Genomic DNA, 23,554 nt, shown 5'->3' with positions numbered 1-23,554 from the left:
GGCTAATATCTTAGCACTTGGGAGTCCTCAAATGTAGGATCTAGAATGGGTTCATTAGATATGAGAATAGGCTGATGAATCCAGGTATGATGGGGGTGGGTGGTTTAGGGCTGGATCTAAAAGCATCTCCCTTACCAGGAAATGTCTCTACTGCTCTCCACTTGCATGTACACACACAGTTGACTCTTTAATAACACAAGTTTGAATTGTGCAAGTCCACTTGTATGTGGATTTTTTTCCAAAAATACAGTGCAATATTGTAACTGTATTGTCTCTTCTTTATAATATTGTTATTAATATTTCTTTTCTCTAGCTTACATTATTGTAAGAATACAGTATAAAACATATATAACATACAACATATGTGCTAATTGTTTATGTTATTAGTCTGGTCAATAGTAGGCTATTAGGAAAGTTTTGGGGGGGGGAGTCAAAAGTTATACCTGAATTTTTGATTGCGTGGAGGCCAGGGTGTGTGTGTGTATGTTTATATATATCCATAGAAACTCTCATACAATGTTTATTAGGGGCCATACACTATGCTAAATACTTTGAAAATATTAACTCATTTAATCTTCATAACAACCCGTATGAGGTAAGTACTACGCTTCTCTTCCTTTTAAAACATGAGTAAACTAAGGAACACTGAGATTACTTATCTTTCCCAAGGACCTTCTGCTTAAGTGGTGGAGGCAGGATTCAAACCCACGTAGTCTTGGGTTCCGGTGGCTGCTCTTAACCACCAATAATATTCCATCATGCCCAAATATCACTAATCATGCCCTCCACTACACTATGCACCAAAAGTAAAATGACATACATTTATGACACTGGGCGATCTATGCTCCTAGCACTGTAGCTGTGGCAAATTTGAGGTGATGCTAATTTCCAGATGCTGATCACCATCATACAGCTGTGATTTTATACATAGGACATCTCAAATAGCTGCAATGCCTTTTCTACCACTATGCTAAAAGGGTTTAGAGTGCTCTTTTCTCATTTGTCATTATTGTCTTGACTTAGATATAAGAACAAAACATCAAACACTCAGCACAAAGCCTCTCCTCTGTCTTTCCAGAAAGAATGAAACAGCCTATATTGAAATATGTGAAAGTTTTTTGGTTTTGTTTTTTGGCTTTTGTTTTGTTTTGTTTGTTTTACTTACTAAATTCTAACAATGGCTCATCTTTTACATCTATTGCTTATGAAGTCTTTTTTTGGGACTAAAATAAAGATGTAACTTATTTCCAAGACCATAGGGACAACTCCTCATAGCTGGAGAAGGTGCAATCTATCATTGTTTTTGAAGAGTTCTGGGATGAATGCAACTCACTGTAAGTCAAAGGAGGGAGGCAGTGCCTTGCCTTCCTTGTGATGTTGTGACAATCCATACATCCCCATGAAGTGGCACATTAGTGTAAATTACACTGTTAAATATTTGTACTTTTAGGACATTATTCTAGCGATAAATATTAAATTTCAATGGAAAATGCTTTCAAAGATTCTTCAAGGAACCTGGAAATATTTCCACTTTATCTGATGGAGAGAGAATAAGAAGCATCTGATAAGACTCCCCAACTCAATGTCATTGCTAGTAAATGTATTAATTTTCATGGGATTGTACAACCATTACCTCTTATGCTCATTTAATTTTCCTACATAGGAAGGAGAATGAAAAATATTCACCAAACACAGTCTGCCCTGATGAAATAGAGGTAAAATATGCTGTATTACACAAAATAACAACTGTAAGAGTCTGAAAAATTCATTTTGGATGAAAATGTTACTAAGGAAATAGTCTTTCTGAGAATACAAAATGGCTTGATAGAGCTGATTTGCAAATACAGTATTGTGTAGTCATGGCACATTCTATAATGTCCTTTTGCAATTTCTGGAAGCTTGCTCTATTTCTGGTTAAATAGATGAGTTAAGTGATTTGAGCAGCCTAATAAAATTCGTGTGCTTTGCCAGGATAAAACCACAGTACTAAATTAATATCCTGCACTACAGTCCCAACATGCTTTGACAAGGATGCTATTTCATGGCTCAATAAATACTTATTGACTAACTACAAACATGACAAAAATGTTTGTCCTTCAACTCGGCTGTTTTAGGACTAAACATTCAAGGATTCTGAAAAAAGCCGAGGAATGTCGTAACGCTTTTCAAACCACTTTTGTTTTCATTTTGCAACATCACTAAACTTGCAAAAGAGCAGAATAGAAACATACTGTTGGATTATCTCCCAGTAAACTACAAGGTCTTTTAGTAAATTTTTCTTTATAAATTGTTTTGTTCAGCAGAAGATTTAAAAAACACAATGAAGGAGTGTATGTTAACTTCATTAGATAAATGCTTCATCTCTAAATGATCAAGTCGTTGAACAAAAATTATAACACATGGTCTTCTCGAGGAATTGCAGCCAACTAGTGGGGCTTCTGTGTCTTATTCAGAGCAACCACCAGCAATTAATGAACATGATCATTTCCTTGCTCCAATTCCAGAAGGAAATTGTGTTACTCCTAAGGGTTAGCCAGCATGCTACAGATAGGTTAGGCCAAGTTTAAGCTACTCTCCTTACAACTGCAAAAATTCAAGACACTACCTATTTTTTCACTGAGAAATTTCCCTTCAATCAGCTTTATAATGGACAAACCATAACTGACAAAGAAAGGTGAGTAAATGGATGCAATCCTGCAAACTTCAATATAGAGAACTTTTCTTACAAGCTAAACTTTGTTTGATTAGACTATTTCTGGATATCATGACGCTGGAGAAGTCATCTTTCCAATAGGAAGCTCTTACCTCATTATATGGGGGCCCCCACAAGTTATAATAACCATAGAAATATTCCTGTTAAGGAATATTTTATACATAATATTTTATTGATATTAATATATTTTTATAAATATAATCTTATATAATACAAGTATATTAATATACTTATAAAATATACTTTTTAAAAAGATTTTATTTATTTATTCATAGAGACAGAGACAGAGAGAGACAGAGAGAGAGAGGCAGAGACACAGGCAGAGGGAGAAGCAAGCATCATACAGAGAGCCTGACATGGGACTGGATCCAGGGTCTCCAGGATCATGCCCTGGGCTGCAGGCGGTGCTAAACCGCTGCGCCACAGGGGCTGCCCAATATATTTTTATTTAATTAACCATATTTTTTATTTTTTTGTGAATGAGGGCAAACTTGAGCAGTGTTTCCTTCAAGTATTATTTGAAATTTTTAATTTTTACTTTGCAATACCATTTCTAAATTTTAAAAAGGTATATTTTATTAGTGAGACATGTTTTTATGATTATGTTTTATTCATCAACAGTTCTGGAAGCAAATAACTGTCACAAAAGTTTATTCAATATAGTGCTACCACTCTGCTGCTATAAGAATGCTGAATTCAGAAACAGCGTTTCATTTTCTAATGCCCTAGAAATTTAGCACACCTATATGGATAAAGTTCACTTCAAATAGTGTGCTCTAAATAAAGGGTCCCCTAGGATTCTGTCCTTGGCCCCGCCCCTTATCCTAAGTAACCCCTTCTAAGTCCTAAGGCTTTACTTTATAGTAGTTATATGCCAATCACTTCTGGATTTATCTGGCTTTAATTTTTCTTCCAAACCTGTACTTGTGTATCCATCCACCTCTTTGGCTTTTATTGTTGCATGTTTGATAAGCATTTTTGGTCTAATTTGGCTCAAGGAGAACTCTTCACTCCTCATCTGTCTTATGCTAAAAAAAACAAAACCCAAAAAACCTTCCTTTTGCAGCTGCAACAATCAAATTTGCCAGCGGGCACTGTCTCAGCCCATCGCACTACAAACCCAGGAGTTCTTTTTCTTTCTTTAAAGATTTACTTATATATTTGGGGAGGGGTGTAGAGGGAAAGGGAGAGGAAGAAGCAGACTCCCCACTGAGCGCTGAGCCTGATGCAGAGCTCCATCCTAGGACCCAGGGATCATGACCTAAGCTGAAAGCAGATGGTTTGACCTGAGCTGAAGGCAGATGCTTAACCAACTAAGCCACCCAGGTACCCCTAAACTGAAGAGTTCTTGATCCCTCCCTTAGCTCCAGCAATCAATCTCAGTGCTGTTGTCTCTCCATTCAAGACATATTCCAAATCTGTCCCTTTCTCTCCATCTCCATCACTATCACTGTTTCTCTCTCACCTAGACTACTCTGGTGGCAATTTAACAGGGCAGTGCCAGTCCTCTGCTTAAAATCCTTTGCTTCTTATCATATGCAGAACCAAATCCAACTTTCTTGCCCTAACAACAAAGCCCAAACCTTTTTCCCCCCCTGTAAAATAACAAGCTCATTCCAACTCAACTTCAGCAAACCTTTCCTTAGGGGCCTAGAATATGACCTCATGCTAGACACAGACTTGGGCAAGTAGTTATTATAAGTCAGTGGTTCTCAGGCCAGGCTACCCAGTGGAACTACCTTTGGAGTCTGGAAAAAAAATGCTGATCCCCAGGCCTTATCTAAACTGAATTAGAATCTCTAAGAGGCAGGCAGGGCACGGATATTTGTGAGAGGCTCCTAGTGATTCTATTTGTAGCGAAGGTTAAGAACCCTGATATAAGTGATATGCTTTCCATCTCTCTGATCTTAACAGTGTACTTACTTAGATTTTTTTTGTTATTGTTAATATAAATCACATCTAAATATACTCTCCTTTCAAGAGATGTTAAAAACAAAAACAAAAAAAAAAAAAACCTGACAGAGTGGGATGGCCTGTTCCTTACAGGCAAGTGATAATAAAAAGGAAGGACTCTGATATAAAACACATGAAAAGGATCAGATAGTATCATCCTGCACTTTCTGATTATCACAGAACACAGATTTTAATAAGGAACTTTTTTATGGCCCACGTCCTATTCTTGATCCCACTCTGCATTAAAGTCCCAATCTCCTGTTTACATCACATCACAGGATGCTACTGTTGACTCTGAGAATGAATAAACCTGTTTTAACATGACAAAAACTCACTGAAATTTGGTGGAATTAGCGTTTCTAATCAAAACTCAAACTTTTCAGTGTTTTAAGTTAGTTTATTCTTGGCAGCAATAGAACTTCCTGTGCCTAAGAGAAATGATTTAAAATGAGACCATAAAAGAGATCAAAAGACTTGGATATCAATTAGTTCACAAGCTACCTAAACACTGTTATGTGAGTATAAAGGAATGAAACATATGGATTACATTTCCATTAACATAGAGTGGGGTTTTAAAATAAAGGAGCAGAAAGCTTTAGAAAACTCATTTGGATTTTCTCAGACCTTAACATTTGAAAAGTAGTTCAAGCTGCTTACAAACACCAAAAGCTGAAGGGTATGCTGCTGCTTACAGAACTTAAAGATGCTATAAATGTTAAGAATTGTCACCAGTAGCGGCTGATTAGAGATCTGGGGAAGCCAAAAGAACCTGTCACTCAGCTACCTTGAAGAAACCTACATTTAGGGCAGCCCAGGTGGCTCAGCGGTTTAGCGCTGCCTTCGGCCCAGGGCGTGATCCTGGAGACTGAGGATCGAGTCCTGCATCGGGCTCCCTGAATGGAGCCTGCTTCTCCCTCTGCCAGTGTCTCTTTCTCTCTGTCTCTCATGAATAAATAAATAAAATCTTAAAAAAAAAAAAAAGAAACCTACATTTAGACTTTATGACAGCATCTCCTTCTTGCAGCCCTTGGCTTCTTATAGTGATGGTAGTGGGCAAGGCACACCACACAGGAGTCCCCGACAAGCTAGAGGTATGACTGTTTCAAATCTCTATAAGCCCATTCACTAATCAGCCCATCAGGATGACTAGGGGACAATGATTCTAGGTGCACAGGGCTATCTTTGTCACACCAAGAGTTTAAAAAAAACAAAGATCAACTTTTTCCAGTTAACTTTGAATTCTTTTTAAAACTAACTGCAAGTGACAGCCTTGGGGAAAGGATTTGAGGTCCATGTGTCTCCATAAAGCTTATGGAAGAGGCAGAGTGATGTAAGACAAAATGGGCACAGATGCCCTTTGACTTCTGAAAACCTGCATTAGAATCCTGCTTTGAACACTCGCTTTGTCATCTTGGGAATAAATAACAATCACCACCATTATTAGACTAATCAATACTCAGATAACAGGTGAGAAATACTCTTGCTGACCCCTACGGGGTTAGGGTCTTAGGAAATTAAAAAAGTATGAGTTGGCAAATATGCTACAATCTGACGAAACTCTGGCAACCACTGCAGAATTGGAAGGCCCAAGAAAAGCTCCCAATATCAATCCTTCTTTAACAGTAACTTAGCTCTTTAAAAATTTGTAATAAGTTGGCCATATTTGAACATCATTCACATCTTATCCTCCTATGGATTTCATTACCTGTGTTGTTGTGATATGTGTTGAGAAATGCTTTTTCTGATTATGTATAATCCTTTCCTTCCTAAATATGGCCCCCGGCACAGAAATCTGCAGGCTTCAGTATCCTTACACGGTTCCATTTCCTGTCTTTCTCTCTCATTGACAAGACAGCCTTTTGCGAAGAGAAGCAAGAGTGAGTTAGAATAAGGATTTCCTTCCTTGGGGTGTAAAGGAGTAAAGGGGAGAATCAAATATCTTCAGGATTCTCTAGGCAATAAATACAAATTTGTTATGAAGCACACTGAACACTATTCCATTGACTAAAGGTGAGAAGAAGATTTTAGGGAAATTAAAGAAGTCCCAGCACACAACTTTCATCTGATAGGGGAAAAAAAAAGCCAGTATCATGTCTTAGCAGGGTGGATGCTCTCTGGGGGTACATTCACATAGTTGGTTATTCTGATACTGTGAACAGAGCCATATAAAGAACACTTTTACAAATGAAGAACGCTTTCACCTAGAATTGATGCCAACATTAATAACTTAAGTATTTCAGTGTCTCATGGCCAAAGTTCCATATTTTAGCTACCTTAGCAAGAAAACCCGAGAAAATCAATTTGCATCTAAAAGCTCCTTCATGGAGCTGGCTTGGTTTTGTGGCATGCATCCCAGCTTGCTTAAAGAAGCAGAAGTTGAAGTCAGCTTCACAGAGGATTGTTTGGTGCTAGGTGAATAACCCGCTGGCATCCACTGTTAGCAGAGTGGTAAGCAGATTATGGGTAAGCAGATATTAATATTCCGATTAAACATTTTAAAACCTCATACCGCTATTTTAAAAAAAAATGCACTACTCTGGAGAACTTTTATGCTTACCATTCTGAAGCCACTTCAAGCCTTAAGTTCTATATACTCACAATCTTAAAATCTCTACCTGTGGTTTATTTCCCTTTGTCCCTCCATCGCTTTAACTGAACTGCAGTGTCTAAAATTCATGTGAATAAATGACTTTCCTGGACAGCCTTAATGTTTGTATGTCTTTACATTTCACTCTCTTCCTTTCCAGATCTTTTTTTCAAAAAGACAGGGCTGCAGTCATCTTTGGCCTCAACTTCTATAAAAACCCAGCACAGCCTTGGCAGCCCTCCTGGAAAGACTTCTTGTTTCCTGAAGATCCATTGATTTAACAAACTTAACAAACTTAAATAACAGAAGCTTTACAAGAGACATTTGCAGTAAGCATTCTGAAGTTATGAAGCAACAAACATTTACTAGACCACAAAAATTTCTCCAACACCATCCATCATGTAGATTATACAATTTAGCACCATAACAGGGAGAGTTACTAATTGTTATTAATTGAGGTCTGCAATGCACATACAGGTCTTTAAAAATCAACAGTCAAACCTCCTGGTTACCACAACTTATTTCTGGGTCCAGACCAAAAAAGTCTGTTTATTTCTTGGACGCTTACTAAAACGGGGTCACTGTGTTGGACAGGAGACATGGGATGAACATTTTACGCTGACAACATTGAGTGTCGAAATCATCTGTAATCCCTACTCCCGATTTGACCAGTTAGACCAAGAAGGACCTCATGACCAAGGTGAATACAGACACAGGGCACCTACTCCAGAATGCCCTCAGGCTGATGGGGAGAGGTGGCTGTAGGAGTGTAGGGACAGAACATCTAGCAAACTATTCTACAGTTCTACTTTAAGGAAAAGGGGAGGAGCTCAGAGAAGGTAAAATCTCCCATCTCACCCTTGGCATCCCTTCCCTCTGTCCAGGCTTCATACCTGCTTCTTCTCTAGAACTCTCTTCCATCCTTGTGGTCACAGACCAACTCAGGAGATATTGTTGGAGAGACAGGAGGCAATAAGGTCCAGAGATTGGACTGTTGGTCTGCCCAGGGGCCCTTCCAACCACACTTCCCACAACACCAGAGACATCTTCTAGCAGTCAGTCCCTGGGAAAAGTAATCCTAAATCCCACACTGTTCTGGAACTGGGCGTAGGGCGGCTTCCCTTCCCTTATTGGGGCAGGTATGATGTAGTGACTAACGACCTGCAGCTCTGAATGAGGGCTCTGAGAAGGCTCAGACCGCTCACTGCGTCCGCGGCCCTACAAGGAGATGGTTCCATGGCACGAGCACGGCGTGGGGAGGCTGGGGGAGGTGCTGGGGAGGACGGTAGCGGTAGCCTTCTGACCCCAGCAAGGATTCTTAAGGACCCCTGAGCGCAGAATAATCACCTCTTCTCCTTCTCTAATTCGTGGGCAACAGATTCCAAAAGGGAGGCCCCTCTTGTGTAATTCCAAAGCGAGGAGAGCCTGATTCACAGCGGGGCGGGGGCTGTGGGCGGCCGTGTCCTCGCACCAAGAGCTGTCCACCTGTCTTTCCCCCAGGCCGCCCCTGCTCCCCCGGCAAACATCTGGTCTCCCTTGCTTCGTCCCGCACCCCCACCCCGCCGCTCGCAACACGCGTGGAAAGGGCGAGTTGGGGGAGAGGCAGCGCTCGCGGAGAGCCCCTCGGGCCGGGCGCTCATTCATTCACCGGCTGGAAGGCGGCGCGGCCGGGGCCGCGGGACGGGAGGGAGGCAAGCAGGGAGGCCGGCCAGGTGAGCCCCGCGCCCGCCCTCCGCCCCGCGTGCGGCGCCCCGCAGGGCTGTCAGCGCGCGCTCGGGGGAGCGCGGGGGGCGCGGGGGGCGCGGGGGGCGCGGGGGGCGCGGGGAGCGCGGGGGGCGCGGGGAGCGCGGGGGGCGCGGGGAGCTTGGAGCGGGCGGCGGGCAGCGGGGAGCTTGGAGCCGGCGGCTCGGAGCTCCGAGAGCCCGCGCGGGCCGCGCCTCCTGCCGCCTCCTGCCGCCCCCTTGCCGCGCGGGCACCGACCTGCCAGCCGCCTCTCCCGGACGCTCTTCCACAGCCGGTCCCAGGCTCGGGCCGTGGAATCCCGCAGCTGCTCGCTGATGGACCGCCGGAGCTGCGTCGCCGAGGGCTTCGGTCCGCTGGTCATCTCGGCCCCGTCCTCATCGCGGCCGGCGGGCTCGCCCCCGCCCCCCCCGCGCGGCCCCGCTCAGACGCCCCGACCCGCGGCGGGCGCGACATGGGGCGGCCTGGCCTCTGCGCCCCGCCGACCCCCCCGCTCCTTTCCCGCTTTCCCTCGCTGCTGCCCTGGGCTCGGCGCCCCCGCCCCCGCCCCCGCCCCCGCCCCCGCCCCCCCGCCGGCCCGGGCCCACGCGCGCAGTTCCCACCCCCTCTTCGGTTTCACTCGCAGGCCGGGGCCGCACCACAGCCCATTTCTTGGCAGTTTCCATTTTTTCAGTTTCAGAATCGCCACCATCACGCCCACAAAGTTTAAGCTGTGCCACAGCCAGTACCATGATAACTCGGCATAGTTTTCCTGACTTGGAGCCACTTGAAGTCTTGTATCCGGTGTGGCTGACACTCTTTCGCAGTTTGACACTAGTTCGTGTTCTTGGGTTTCATGTTAACCTTTCCTGATCTCATCGATGAAATAATTACCCGGCTGCAGTCAACCCAGTGATTTTTCAAGAGTCCAAGTATTACAGCCTCTGCTTTGGAGGAAAATAACTGAAAATATTAAGGCCAAACCACGAGTAACCCACATTAAATACATTTACATACCGTGGAAAAGCATTTAAAATCTAGATAAAATATACATGAAAAGTAGATATTATGAGTAAGTGAGATATGAAAATTGAAGAATGTTAAGGTATTTTTAGTCCACAACATGAAGTAGACTTATAATTAGAAGTTAACTGACTCCTGCAGGGAAGAGGGAGGAAAGGTGCTGGCTCTTCTTGAAATACCTCCAGAGGTGGTGACCGAGGCATTGGGTTCCAAAGCCTCACACATAAGATGAGGACATTGCTGGTTCAGGCCTCAGGGTGTCCTGCTATTCTCAATGTTTTGCTTTTTAAGTGCTTGGTGGACCTTAGAGAAAGTCATTTTGACGACATTTGATGTAATTCAACGATGTGATTAATAGCACACATTTCAAGTTTGGCAAGAGGAATTGAAATATTTCAAAAGAAAACTTCTAAATTACTCACAGTAAAATTTCTGGAATATCATTTCTTTTTGAATGTCTTTGAACCAGACTGCCAGAGGGCCAGTTTAATCAGCTGTTTTTTTTTTTTTTAAAAACTTCAGGTGCTCCACATGAGGTTTGAAAATTAAACTGCTGAATCCTTTCTCGATTACATAACTTGCTCCTGACTTAAGGAGTGGAAATTATCAGCTACCTTAGGTACTCTTGCGGCAATTTTACACTTTAATAAACATTTCCACCACCAGTTTATACTGTTGGTAGAAAATGGGGAGGGGGGAGATTGATGGTAAAAACAGTCTTTAATTGTCTTATTTGTTATCTTTAATAATCAAAAATGTTCACTAATGAAACACACTTCAGAATGAGCTAGAAAGTAATGATTGTGCTCTTATGCGTCATCCCAGTAAACCTTTGAAATTGTCAGTTATGAAGCAATAAGTCATGGATCAGAAATGGGTTGGAAACTATGGCAGCCAGTTATAGACTAATCCAGATAGCTTTCTGGGCCCATGCCAAATACCCTTTTGATTACATCCTCTGTTTTGTATGCATGTAGTGGTAACGAAATTCTCTGCAAGAAGAAAGATCTGTGTTATCTTAAAGTGACTTCTATACAGTCTAACAACAAAATGTTTCAGTTACGTGCCCAGGGAAGCTGTGTATTAACTTTTAAAAAGGACCTAATTGAATCAAACAAAAGCAGTAGTTGTAACAATATTTGCACAGGAATAGAACCATACAAGGAATATTCCAGCCATTTCACTAATCATTTAGCTCCAAATATCCTGGACACCCCCCCACCCCCGGTCCTTTCTAGGACATGTTTTACATTCAGATGACATGGATTAGGGGCTTTCTTTAAATGACGAATTTGAAGATAAATTCTTGCAGAGCAAGTTTGTTTAGTTCTGATTGTAGAAGAGTCCCTGAATTCAGGACCATCCAAGAGAAGCCAGATGAAAGACTAAAGTAATCTTCCTGGAACAGCTCAGCCCATCTCCCTACCTGGCCCTGGGTTGCCAGCCTCTCTGCAGGAAATCTCACAGTTGTGCACATGCTGCTGCTGAAAATGCAAGGCTTCTAAACTCACAAGAACCTCAGGGCTACCTGGAGTCTCCATGCAGGTTCTTAGCATCCATAAGCCCTATCTCAAAGCTGAACCTTGGGATCCCTGGGTGGCGCAGTGGTTTAGCGCCTGCCTTTGGCCCAGGGCACGATCCTGGAGACCCGGGATCAAATCCCATGTCGGGCTCCCGGTGCATGGAGCCTGCTTCTCCCTCTGCCTGTGTCTCTGCCTCTCTCTCTTTCTCTCTCTCTGTGTGTGACTATCATAAATAAATAAATATTTAAAAAAAAAAAAAAAAAGCTGAACCTTAAGTAGGACTCCTTTAAGGATGACATTCCCCCACCCTGGGGTCTTCACCTTGAGCAGATGACAATAATGTCTACTTCAGAGGAAAGAAATCCCCACCCGTGCTTTCTAAGAAAAGCACCTCTTCTTACTAAGACCTAGTCCTCCACCTGTGCTCTGTTTACTGTCCTTTCTTGTCCCCATGAGTACTTTGCTACCTGTTATTTCCTCCTCTATACTCCCTTTACCCTCCACCTTCTTCTAAAAAGGCTCACCCTTCTTTAAACCAAACAAAACCGCAACCCCCTTGGCAAAGCGTGCTGCCTCCATCCTGTATCCCTTGGAAAAGAAATCTTCCCTTATCAATACTGCCATCTGGTCTCCCTCACTACTTCACCGAAACCTGTCTTTCCACGGTCACCAATAATTGTCTGGTTGCTAAATCCAATGGATGTTTTGCGTTGCTGTTGTCCTTTCTAGGTCACGTGGACAATGGGACACTGCTGACCATTTGCGTCCTCTTGATGCTGGCTTGTCTCATGGCTGTCAGGCCACATGGCTGAGGTGTTTGTTTCAGAGCTCCTCCCCCCACCTCCAGGGTTGGCATTCCCTGTGTTTCAGTTTTCAATGCCCACCCCCCACCCCACACCTTTCCCTCAAGCTCTTGTCCCTGGGTGATTGTATTCTTTCCCATAGTTTCATCCCTTACTTCCCAGCTCCGTAAAGACAAAAGTACTTGTGTTTAAGAGTGTAGCTGGACACAAAGGATCATAAGGGAAGGGAGGGGGACACTGAAGGGGAAGTCATCAAAGAGAGAGACAAACCATGAGAGTGTCTTAACTCTAGGAAACAAACTGAGGACGGTGGGGGATGGGGTAACTGGGTGATGGGCATTAAGGAGGGCACATGATGTGATGAGCATCATATGCAACTGATGAATTACTGAACTGTACATCTGAAACTAATGATGTACTATATGTTGGCTAATTGAATTTAAATGAAAAAATAAAAAAAAGAGTGCAGGCACAGTTGTGTTAGACTCTGGCAAGTTTCTGCCTCCACATCACTTACCTCTAAGATTGTTTTGTGGATTTAATGAAATAATCCACTTGGCACAAAGAAAGGATTCAGTCAGTGAGTACTACCACACTGTTGTCCTATCGTTATCATTATCACATTGCTGTCCTACCCCAAATCCTTCCTGAGCTCCTCCAACGGGCCTTTCCTGACACCCAATCTAAATGACTGCATTACTTCCTCTCGTGGCATCCATGAGTGCTGTAATTTTCTTTGTAGAATTTATCACTTTGGACATTTTCTTTTTTGTTCTGGTCTGTCTCCCAGGGAAACCTGGAGCATTACGAGACCAGAGGCCTAGTCAGCCTGACTCACTAGCGCGTACTCAGCACCTAGAACAGTCCTTGAGAGTAATGTTCAGTAAAAACTTGTAGAATGAATGATTCTACTCCAGCACTGTGTATCGTTTACCTTACTAACGGATATCTCTAAAATTTTCCCTGCGAACCCGCTCTTCCATCTCTATTTTCTGTTAGCCAGTGATGCCACCACTCGTCAATTGTCCAACAGAGATACCTAAAAGACATTCTAATTCCTCCAGAATTTCTAATATTGCTTCAATCTTTCTCTGTGTCTCCATCTCTGGAGTACAGGGTTTGGTCAAATTTTATTCTTTCCTCTCCTGAATTTCTTCTTAAAAGATTCACATTGGAGAGCTACTGCCCTCACTCAGCTCTGTTTTTATACATTCCCTCTACTGAAAGACCTTCCCCTACTTTTTTTTTTTTTTTTTTTTTCCCTCACTCATCCTTCGGGAATCAAGTCAGATGTCAGCTCCCACTGAAAGCCTTCTACAGATCCCAGTGGCTGGGGTGTTCCTTCTCTCCCGTAGGCCAGGCAATCACAGAGTGCTGTAGGTAACTTTCCTCTCAGCCTCCCCCCATAGTCCTGACTTCCTCGAGCTGGGACTAGTACTTTTATTTCTAAGTCCCATGTGTCTTTTTTAGTGAACAGCACATAGTGGGATCATTTTCTGACTCAATAAATATTCTACTATAATTTTAGATGACTGGTTATTACTAGGCACTGCTCCTTAGTATAAACATAACTTTTAATTATGCCTGTGGCTGTGCTGTTTCATTGTCATGAATTATCCCTCTCTTTTCTTTTATCAAGTTTAGTCATTTTCACTATAGAGAATACATAATAGTGATTATAAGTTTTTAAACTCAGAAAATTATAAATAGAAACATTAAAATTACCTGTAATATTACCAAGTAGGGAAAGCTGAAAACATTTGAAAATTTTCCTTTTCAGTTTTTTTCTTTGCATGTTTAAAAAACAGGAATAATTTTAACACCCAAATTTTGAAAAAATTTTTCACTTAGATTGTGAGAATCTTGCCAGTCTATTAAGTTTTTTTTTTTTTTTTTTTTTTTTTAGATACAGTTTTGGGACGCCTGAGTGGCTCAGTGGTTAAAGGTCTGCCTTTGGCTCAGGGCATGATCCTGAGGTCCTGGGATCGAGTCCCACATCAGGCTTCCTGTGGGGAGCCTGCTTCTCCCTCTGCCTATGTTTCTGCCTCTCTCTGTGTCTCTCATGAATAAATAAATACAATCTTAAAAAACAATACAGTTTTTAGTAAATGTGTGAAATTCTGTTGGATAGACACATAATTTATTTTAAAACCTTCATAAGTTTGGACACTTCATTCCAAATTTCTGAACTCACAAATAATACTATGATTAACAACTTTGGTGAAAAAGGAAAAAAAAGATATTTTTTCTTAGCCTTCTCTTAATGTTATATAATTAAGACTCATCACCACTGTACCAACAACCACAGGCAATAAGGAGGGCTTGCCACTCACCCTCCTCTATATAAGAATACCAACGACTCTGCAACTCTGTTAACTTCTGAACTCTTCTATACCCCCTTCTATGTCCAACTCATCCTGTGCCGTCGCCGCTTATAACTAAGAATGGAGGAACATATCTGTTCACTTGCTGAGTATTTTGTTGTCAGAAGCCTCTGCTTAGAAAAAGAATTCAGTTTCTAACTATACCAGACCAGCAAACCTTTGCCAGGAACCTAAGGTTATGATCCCTTATTTTATACTGTTTTTCAGCTTCGTTGTAGGAAATTACCTTCCTTACAGTGACCCATTTCTCCTTGCTGCACAATAGAAGGGTAAAGAGCTCAGTGTGACTCTTTCTATGCACATTCTTTCCCCCAGAGAAACATGATGTGGCAACTATTCCTTCAGCACTCCCTTCAGGCTATATTTCAGGGTCTTGTTATGGAGATTCTGAAATGCAAACTCATAATATTTATTTCCTCATAAAAGAATATTGCTGAAAGTTCTGGAGAAGCTGGTTTTCATGCTGGCTCCTTAGCTCATAGTCACTGATCTGTACCTGTCCCAGTGGGTGTGTCTTGTGCTGCACTGCCAAGCTCTGAATCTGCCAGTCTTCTAATGCTAACAGTTGTGAGTGCTTTTGGGTTTTGTTCTGTTACTTAAAATATTGTTGGGCTCCATGCTTTCTTGGAAGCAAATTTGGTGTTAGCCATGAGCTCCGCACTGCTGATCAAAATCTTTGGCTATGTTTGGTATTTTCCTCATGGACACTGATAAATGCCTGGAATCTTGAGCCTTAATGTCATGTCATAATATTTCACTGACTTTACAAATATGGTAATTCCTTTCTGTATTTTTCATGTATGCTTTTGGGGACTCTCATATGGGAGATCCTGGGTCAGCGTGTCAGAAATCACTTATCACACTTACAGGCTACTGGATTTAAAGTGTCTAGTGACTGGAATCATCTTGATGTCTGCTTGCGGACACACTGTGGCATTCTTCAATCTGTTTATTCAGCCATAAAGGTTGAATAAATGTAACTTCCTATACAACCATGCTTTATTGCGTTGACATAAGCAAATTGACTAGTTAAGATTCATCTGTTTTGTGATGACTGTCTGTGTACAGAGGCTTAGTTTTAGACCTCAGCATGTTTGGGGGACACTCAAACATATCCTGTGAAGTGTGTCTTGGTGCTACCAAGCTCTTAAAAGCCAATAAACATATCATCTAAGAGTTGGAAAAGACAAGCTCCCTAGCTTGCTTAGGCAGGAAAGTAGTGAGGCAGGTAAAGGAGGCAGACAACTCCACACCAGCTGGCTGTATGATTTGGACAAGTTACCATTCTTTTCTGTTCCTCTGCCTTGACATCTATAAAATGGGAATAATAATAGTGTTTCCCTCAGAGGGTTTTTGGCAAGGATCCAGTGCAATAATACATGGGAAATGCTTAGAATGGCTCCTGGCATATAATGAGCATTCATTAAATGTTAGTTATCATTATCAATATTATTTGGCCTACAGCAATTCTGCAATTCTCATGAGATTCCAGCTAAATTCTGCATAGCATCACACCAACTAACAAGAAGACACTAAAGAGTGGCAGAGAATAGCAATGAACTGGGGAGGTATAAGAATGGAATTCAAATCTCAGCTCGGAGAATGATTAGCCAGAGCATTGGTAGAAGTTACTTAACCTCCCTAAACATCAGCTTCCTTACTTGTCTAGTGCTGACAAGAACATCTGTTCTACTCACCCTGATCAAAGTTAAACTACCCATGAGAGGCTTATCAATTCAAAGTGCTACCCAAATGAAAGCTGTTGTAGATAATAGGAAAGACTGGAGACCATCTACATTTGGAATGTACATTGCCTACTTGCATTTTAAAAATGTATTCATTCAGGGCACCTGGGTGGCTCAGTCTGTTAAGCATCTGCCTTCAGCTCAGGTCATGGTTCTGAAGTGCTGGGACCGAGCTCCATGTAGGGTTCTCTGCTCAGCAGGGAGTCTGCTTCTCCTTCTTCCTTTCTCTATTCCTCTGCCCCTCCCCACCCAGCGCTCTTTCCTTTTCTCTCTCTCTTGCACTTGTGCACTCTCTCTTACAAAATAAATAAAATCTTTTAAAAATAAAATAAAAAATGTATTTATTCAACAAGTGTCTTTACCCTTGAGTGACACAGGTTTCCTCTGGTGGCCCTGTGTTCCACTTGCTGGCATGGTTTAAGGTCAGTTAAGTGTGTGGTATGGACAGTCAGAAGGATCTGGGACCCTAATCCCACTTTCCTGGGCTAACCTCCCACTGCAATTATATTTATTCCACAGATACATATGGAGCAAAATTTTGCCATCTTTAAAGACAGGCAGCATACATTCCACATTCTAGAGGCAAATCTTTGGGTGATATCTCAGCAGTAACTCCCAACTTGTTACTTAATCTGAGAAGATATGCCATTTTTTTTAGGAATAATTTCACGAATAAGCCTTTGCCCTAGTTAAGCACTACCTAGGATGAAGCACTTTGCATAGATTACTTACCATAACAAACACATGAAGTAGGCATTCATCCAAAGAAAAGAAAAGAGGCAAAGAAACAGGCTCAGAAAAGTTATATGGCTAGATTATTAGCTAATAAATTGCAGAACCAAGACTCAAAGCTGATCTCCCAGCTAACTCTAGCTCTCACTTGACTCCCCCACAGCTCCCTTACCACCCTCCAGAGCCCTTGTCTGTCTAAACTTGATAGTGTTTTTCCTCCCTTGTTTGTAGACCTTTGGAGGTGTCAGACAATACATTACATTATAATCATAAAAGAAATGACATCTGTGTCAGTAACAAGATTAAACCTATTTCATTATTTAAAGTCATCTAGAGATGACTTATATTCAAACCTTTCATTAAGCCCCTGGGAAATATCTGGTTATCTAATAAAATTTCTGGGGTTGAACCCATTTTCATGCAATGATGACCTCAGAATTACTTCAGGTCTCCCAGTCCTTAATTTTTTTCAGATGCAGTAAGGGGTTATGAGAACAAAAACTGAATTCTGTCAACACCCAGTGACACTTCTTGTTGTCAATAACAACATGGTAAGGAGTGTAAACAATATTATAAAGTATATTTCAATTTCTGACGTTTCAAAAAGTTAAACTTGAAAATATATCTCTTCAACAGAAATTGTCCAAGAATAGCTGATTTTTACAAATTTTAAGTGTTTTCCTGTTAGTACCTTATAATAAGGTGAGTAATACAAAGGAAGTTATGTTTAAGAGTTTCTGGGGCAATGGAAATTACTTTTATCACGTAATATGTATTTTTTTCCTGTCTTCTCCTCTTAGTTGAGCATTCTTTCCTTCCACATGGGATAATGCTGTATTTTCGGTATCACTTCAGTTGGTCCTCTACTGGCCATTCATTACTTATAATATATTTTTGGTATAATTTATTTTTTAGTAAAATATTTTGTAGGTATCACTGAAAATAGAAACTCCTGATATTAATTAGGAAAAATTACAAATTGAAAGCCAGTCTTGGAGTCCTGGGAGATCATTCTTGACTTAATTGATATTATTGACATCTCTATTCCATTTGTGTGACTGGGGCCTCTGTTTTATGTATCTTTGCATTCCTTGCGTCTGGCACTGTGCTTGGCATATGGTGTTCCCAAAGAAAATAAATAAAATAAATGACTGAATTTTATTTTCTTAACATGTAGGTATCCACACAACTATGACTTCTTTCAAGGCCTCTCCCGACCACCCCTGTGTACCCCTCTTACATGATCAAGCCTCACTAACCCTGACCATAGCACATGCCCATGTGACATTTTGTGTTTGTTTATTTTGGCTATTGCCCAACTCACCTCTTCACTAGATTGTAAATTCCAGGAGAGCAGGGTATTGTCTTTCTTCCTGGACTCTCATTCCCAGCACCCAGGGCAGTGTCTGGTACAAAGTGGACACTTAATGGATGCATGTGACACATGAATAAATAATACATCATTTGATGTGACCACATGATCTTGTCCCATATCTTCTGGAGAGTTTAGTTCCTTCAACTCAAAACTGCAGAGGTCTTTGTCTCCAGCATCCCTAACCCACCCACCCCTATGGACACACCCTGGGCTAAGTCACTGCCCTAGATACTGTGCTTCCAAAATCTCAAACCTCCACCTCAACTTCTGTAATGATCTTATATTTTTCCAGGATTCTTCCTCTTGTCTCATGATCTTTGTTTTTGCTTTTGCTTTACTTAATCAGTCCCTCTCTCTGGCCTCATGTCCTTTCAAGCCTTGGTTTAAGCTCCATGAGCCAGCCTCTCAACCACTTTGTTATTACACACACACACACGCACAAACACAAAAAGCTATTTCAGTTTCTAGATATTCCACGCCTGTCTGACAAAACCCTATATCCACCCTTACCTCCGGGCCACCACAGGCTGTGGATGAAATCACAGAACTGCACAGAGAGGTGACACCATGTTGATGTACTGAATGTTGCCAGCACATTTGCACCATGTCTCTGGCTGGGTCTTATTCCTGTTCTCCACTATGGCTGTCTCAAAACCTCATCGTTCTCCTCAAAGCCAGGGACACTCAAAATCACTTCTTTAAATCATGGTAAAATGCAAGTAATATTTATCAAGTATCCATTGTATATGATTTGGTGACATTAATTCCATTCACAATGTTGCATAAACTTCGCTGCCATCTGTAACTACCACTCTCTCTTTGTCTGTACTCAGAGTAACTTGCCCTTCCCTCCTGCCCACAGCCCCAGTGACCTCTATTCAACCTTTTGTTTCTTTGAACTGGCCTCTCCCAGGGACCTAACATAAGCCATGCACACCGTCCTTCCTCTTGTCCTTGGCATCAACACTTGCCTGATGCTTCCCAGAGAAAAGAGAGAAACTGGCAGTTCTTAGAATGTGCTGCACCCTCTTAGCCTCAGTACTTTTGTACTTATGTGCCTAGAACACACTGGCTCTTCTTTTTTATAGATCTACCTAAACTCCAGAGAGTAACTATTTCACACCACCTTGAGGACAGGAAGTCAGTTTTTAATTTCTCTATCCTCCGTCTGGAATACAGTGCCCAATACATTGTAAGTATTCACTATATATTTATTGAATGAATAAAAATTGGAAATTGGGGCTGAAGACTGGGCTAGGGAAGATGGGTGTGTCTATGTGTTGGTTACCTGCTCAAACATTGAAAGATTTAGTATCAATCCATTAGACAGAAATTAGTAGATATGCATAGAGACACATATGTCCTACATCACAATTGATAAAATAAACAAGAATGTGAGGAAATGATAGTAATAAATTATGGGTTAATATTATCAACTATTTTCAAATATTTAATCAAGCTAATTAATTTAAAATATTTAGGGTTTTTTCCCTCCAAATTCTGCATTTTTATATTTGAGAAAGTAATATTGTCGTAAATTAACTCCCTCCCTTCACCCAAACCAGGGTCAGTCTAAGGTTTTCTGTATTAAAATATGTATAAACGCAGTCGGTTAAGATAGCCATCACTATCTTAAATATACAATACAAGTGAATTGAGTTAGCTTGAATATGCAAGAGTATACTGTTAATTTAACACTCAAACCTTTTGGGACTCTCTGACTTGGCATATAGCATTGTAAAACAAAAAACCAATAATGTCTCATCTAGGGGAAAATATGGCTTTCATGTGGGTAAAGTATATGTAGTTTAAGAGGAGAACAGGATAACATTAAGAAAAAGAGAGATGCCTGGGTGGCTCAGTCCATAGAGCATCTGCCTTCGGCTCAGGGTCCTGCAATTAAGCCCTGCATTGGGCTCCCTGCTCAGTGGAGAATCTCTTCTTCTCCTTCTACCCCTCCCTGCTGCTCAAGCTCTCTCTCTGTTTCTCTCTCAAATAAACAAATATAATCTTAAAAAAGAAAGAGAGAGGAAAAAAAAACTTGTCAGATATGGATAAGAGCAGAAACGTAGCAGATAAATAAAGCCAGAAAGAACAGAAAGGGGCTCCAATACAACATACCAAAGTGCAGCAAGAATGTACTAGAATGTAATCTGGAGGGAGGCATCTGCAAAAGACAAAAACTCCAGAGTAACAGACGTTCCATGACAGCAGGAAGTAATCACAAAATCACAAAAATCACAAAATCACAAAATTACAAAAATAAACTGACTTAGGCTCATCTGAACCTCAAGCAGGAAAGGACCCTGGTCCCCTTGGAGTGAAGGAAAGGAGGGGTTTGGGGTGCTGGGCCAAACAGAAGTCCATACCCTCAAGGAATTCAAACTAGGAAATCTTGAGAGAAAGTAATTGGGATTGGGGAAGGTATTCTTCAGCATCTTTAATCTGGGCAAAGGGTACTAAGCAATATCAAACTACGCTTCTTATGCATGGCAGTGATGCCCAGCTGGTGTCCCTGCCTTTCATTTCCCTGTTTACAGGCGAGACTGCATTAGAACAGCTCTGTATCCCACCTGAGAGCATTCCAGGCTGGAGAAGACAGCCCTGCCAGGGAAGGGAAAGCAAGATGGCAAGGCCAGAGATTGTTCCCATGAGACCCTTAAGCAGTAGAAACCAAAAGTGAACACAAGATTTTCTAGCAGATGCAATGCCATGTATTTCACCAAATGGGTTTTGTAGATGAATCATGGGCAAACCAAATACAAAATTCAATCTCTCAGCTTTCACTATCTTGGAATCAATTAAGCTGTCTAGAATCCTCGTGTATGAACTATAAATTCACTGCAGGTTAGGTGTCTGGCCAGGAAAACAGGTTGCTCTGTCTTCTGTCTACTGGTATACTTTTCCTGATATAACTATAAAACTATAAAACTATAAAATAACTATAAAACATAGTCATTTTCACTTGAGACATTAATTATCCCTGCTCACAAATTCTTTCTGTTATTTTCTTAATTTCTCTTTAAAAGGTTTTATGTTTCTACTTTCATGTTTTTAAATAACATTTTCAGGCATGATCCTGAGGTCCGGGGATCAAGTTCCACATCCAGCTTCCTGCGTGGAGCCTGCTTCTCCCTTGCCTGTGTCTCTGTCTTGCTGTCTCTCATGAATAAATAAATAAAATCTTAATAAATAAATAAATAAATAAATAAATAAATAAATAAATAAACATTGTCAGCAAGATATTATTGGCGTAACACAAAATCCACCCAATGGTTGTTTTATTTTAAGCTTTCTTTTTTTTTTTTTTTTTTAAGATTTTATTTATTTATCCATGAGAGACACAGAGAGAGGCAGAGGAAGAAGCAGGCTCCCTACAGGGAGCCAGACGTGGGACTCAATCCCAGGTCTCCAGGATCACGCCCTGGGCTGAAGGCAGGCACTAAACCGCTGAGCCACCCGGGCTGTCCCTATTTTAAGCATTCTTAATACTATTGGTTGGAGACTCCTATCAGAGGGGTAAAAGGCTTCTTCACCCTATGCACAGGATCACAGGTGCAGAATAGCTTAAGCTTGGCTCTGTAAGCAAATTATATGTACATATATAGCACTTGGCAACAACTGTTAAAAATTCTTGCAAATAATGTTTCCTAAGATTATATGGTTTGCTTAAAAAAGACAGGATAGACAGGTGTCTGGATGGCTTAGTCGGTTAAATGTCTGCCTTCTGCTCAGGTTTTGATCCCAGAGTCCTGGGATGGAGCCCCATATGGAGCCCTACTTTGGGCTTCCTGCTTAGCGGGGAGTCTGCTTCTCCCTCTCCATGTGCCCTTCCCCTGACCCCCTACCCCATTGTGCTGACTCTCTCATACTAGCTGTCTCCCTCACTCTCTCAAATAAATAAATAAAATCTTTTTTAAAAGGCAGGATAGAGGATAGAACTCTGTCACCGACACTGGAGGGATTTAATAATAATTCTGAGGCTGATAAATATGTTTGTTCTTAGATTTAACAGGATTCTCCTGTAATTAATCTGGATGCAATTAATCCTGAGAGCAAAAAAAAATAAAAAATAAAAAATAAAAAAATCCTGAGAGCAGCGTAATTTCCAAAGCATTAATTCATTCTTCCAAACCAAGATTTTTTAGAAAGAACTATTTGAATCGATTGTGTTCCTAATGTTAGCTCTGTCATTATTTCTAGTAAGGCCATAAAAGCTAAACAGGCACCTGCTTTTGATTTTTTATTTCTATTTTCACCTTTAAATGTCCCAAGCACCTGCCTAACCAACTCACCAAGCTTTGCTTCCTTCACTACCATTCACTCCTGCCATCTGAGGCTGTGAGGTTTCTCCTGCGTTTACCCGGCTTCTGAAACACCTGCAGTTCACAACAAGGGTAGTATTGTCTGGCTGTTTTACTTAGCAGTGGGTTGATTTACCTGTCAAGATAAAGTTCACTGTACATATTATTGGATCTCTGGATTAATGCCTTATAAAACAACACATTTGCACAGTTCTATGCCTTTCATAAGCATTAAACACTGATTTCTCTTGATAGGCCGGATATTATATCAACATTTAGTGAAAGGAGCTTATTGCTGGGGGTTCAAAGATGAACTATTATGAAAGCTAACCTTTTGGATTCAAGCTAAAAGTTTATTTTTTATGAAGGATTTTTAGAGGTTATGACAGGAGTTATCCATGGTCCTATAAAAGAGTACTGTATAAGTATCCAGTAGTCCAAGTTTGCCTTAAAAATACATTAAAATAAGTATATAGCAAAATGATTTATGACAGCATTAACAGCATGAACACTCATCAGCCCCTCTGTCACAATGTAGATAATATATCAAGAAAAAAGGAAACAATTTTCATCAAGTCAGGGATGTGATATATCATAGTCTGAATGACTTAATTTTTTTTACCATTTTTTATTTTACAAAATGTATATTAGACATGAAAAATAATGTTTCCAGCTGTTCTGTACCTTCTTTTA

The 23,554-nt window shown here is 41.1% G+C and overlaps 1 protein-coding gene across 22 annotated transcripts in view; it reads right to left on the bottom strand.

The window, feature by feature from the left end:
• Positions 1 to 23,554, bottom strand: part of STARD13 (StAR related lipid transfer domain containing 13) — a 514,444-nt gene that overhangs the window by 221,438 nt on the left and 269,452 nt on the right. Inside the window, exon 1 of one of the 22 annotated variants that reach the window (XM_077868141.1) lies at positions 9,234 to 9,408. The exons of 17 other annotated variants lie outside the window; for them this stretch is intronic. In XM_077868141.1, the coding sequence (XP_077724267.1) occupies positions 9,234 to 9,357 (124 nt within the window). In that variant the 5' untranslated portion in view covers positions 9,358 to 9,408. Of the gene's footprint in view, positions 1 to 6,371; positions 6,463 to 8,146; positions 8,289 to 9,233; positions 9,409 to 23,554 lie in introns of those variants that run through there. 4 more of the 22 variants (XM_077868111.1, XM_077868112.1, XM_077868132.1 and 1 more) reach the window with 4 other exon arrangements.

The sequence above is a fragment of the Canis aureus genome, chromosome 24 (genome assembly GCF_053574225.1).
Source record: "Canis aureus isolate CA01 chromosome 24, VMU_Caureus_v.1.0, whole genome shotgun sequence".
Taxonomy (NCBI): domain Eukaryota; kingdom Metazoa; phylum Chordata; class Mammalia; order Carnivora; family Canidae; genus Canis; species Canis aureus.
The sequence above is the reverse complement of the archived record's forward strand: the minus strand, read 5'-3'. Positions and strand labels throughout refer to the sequence as shown.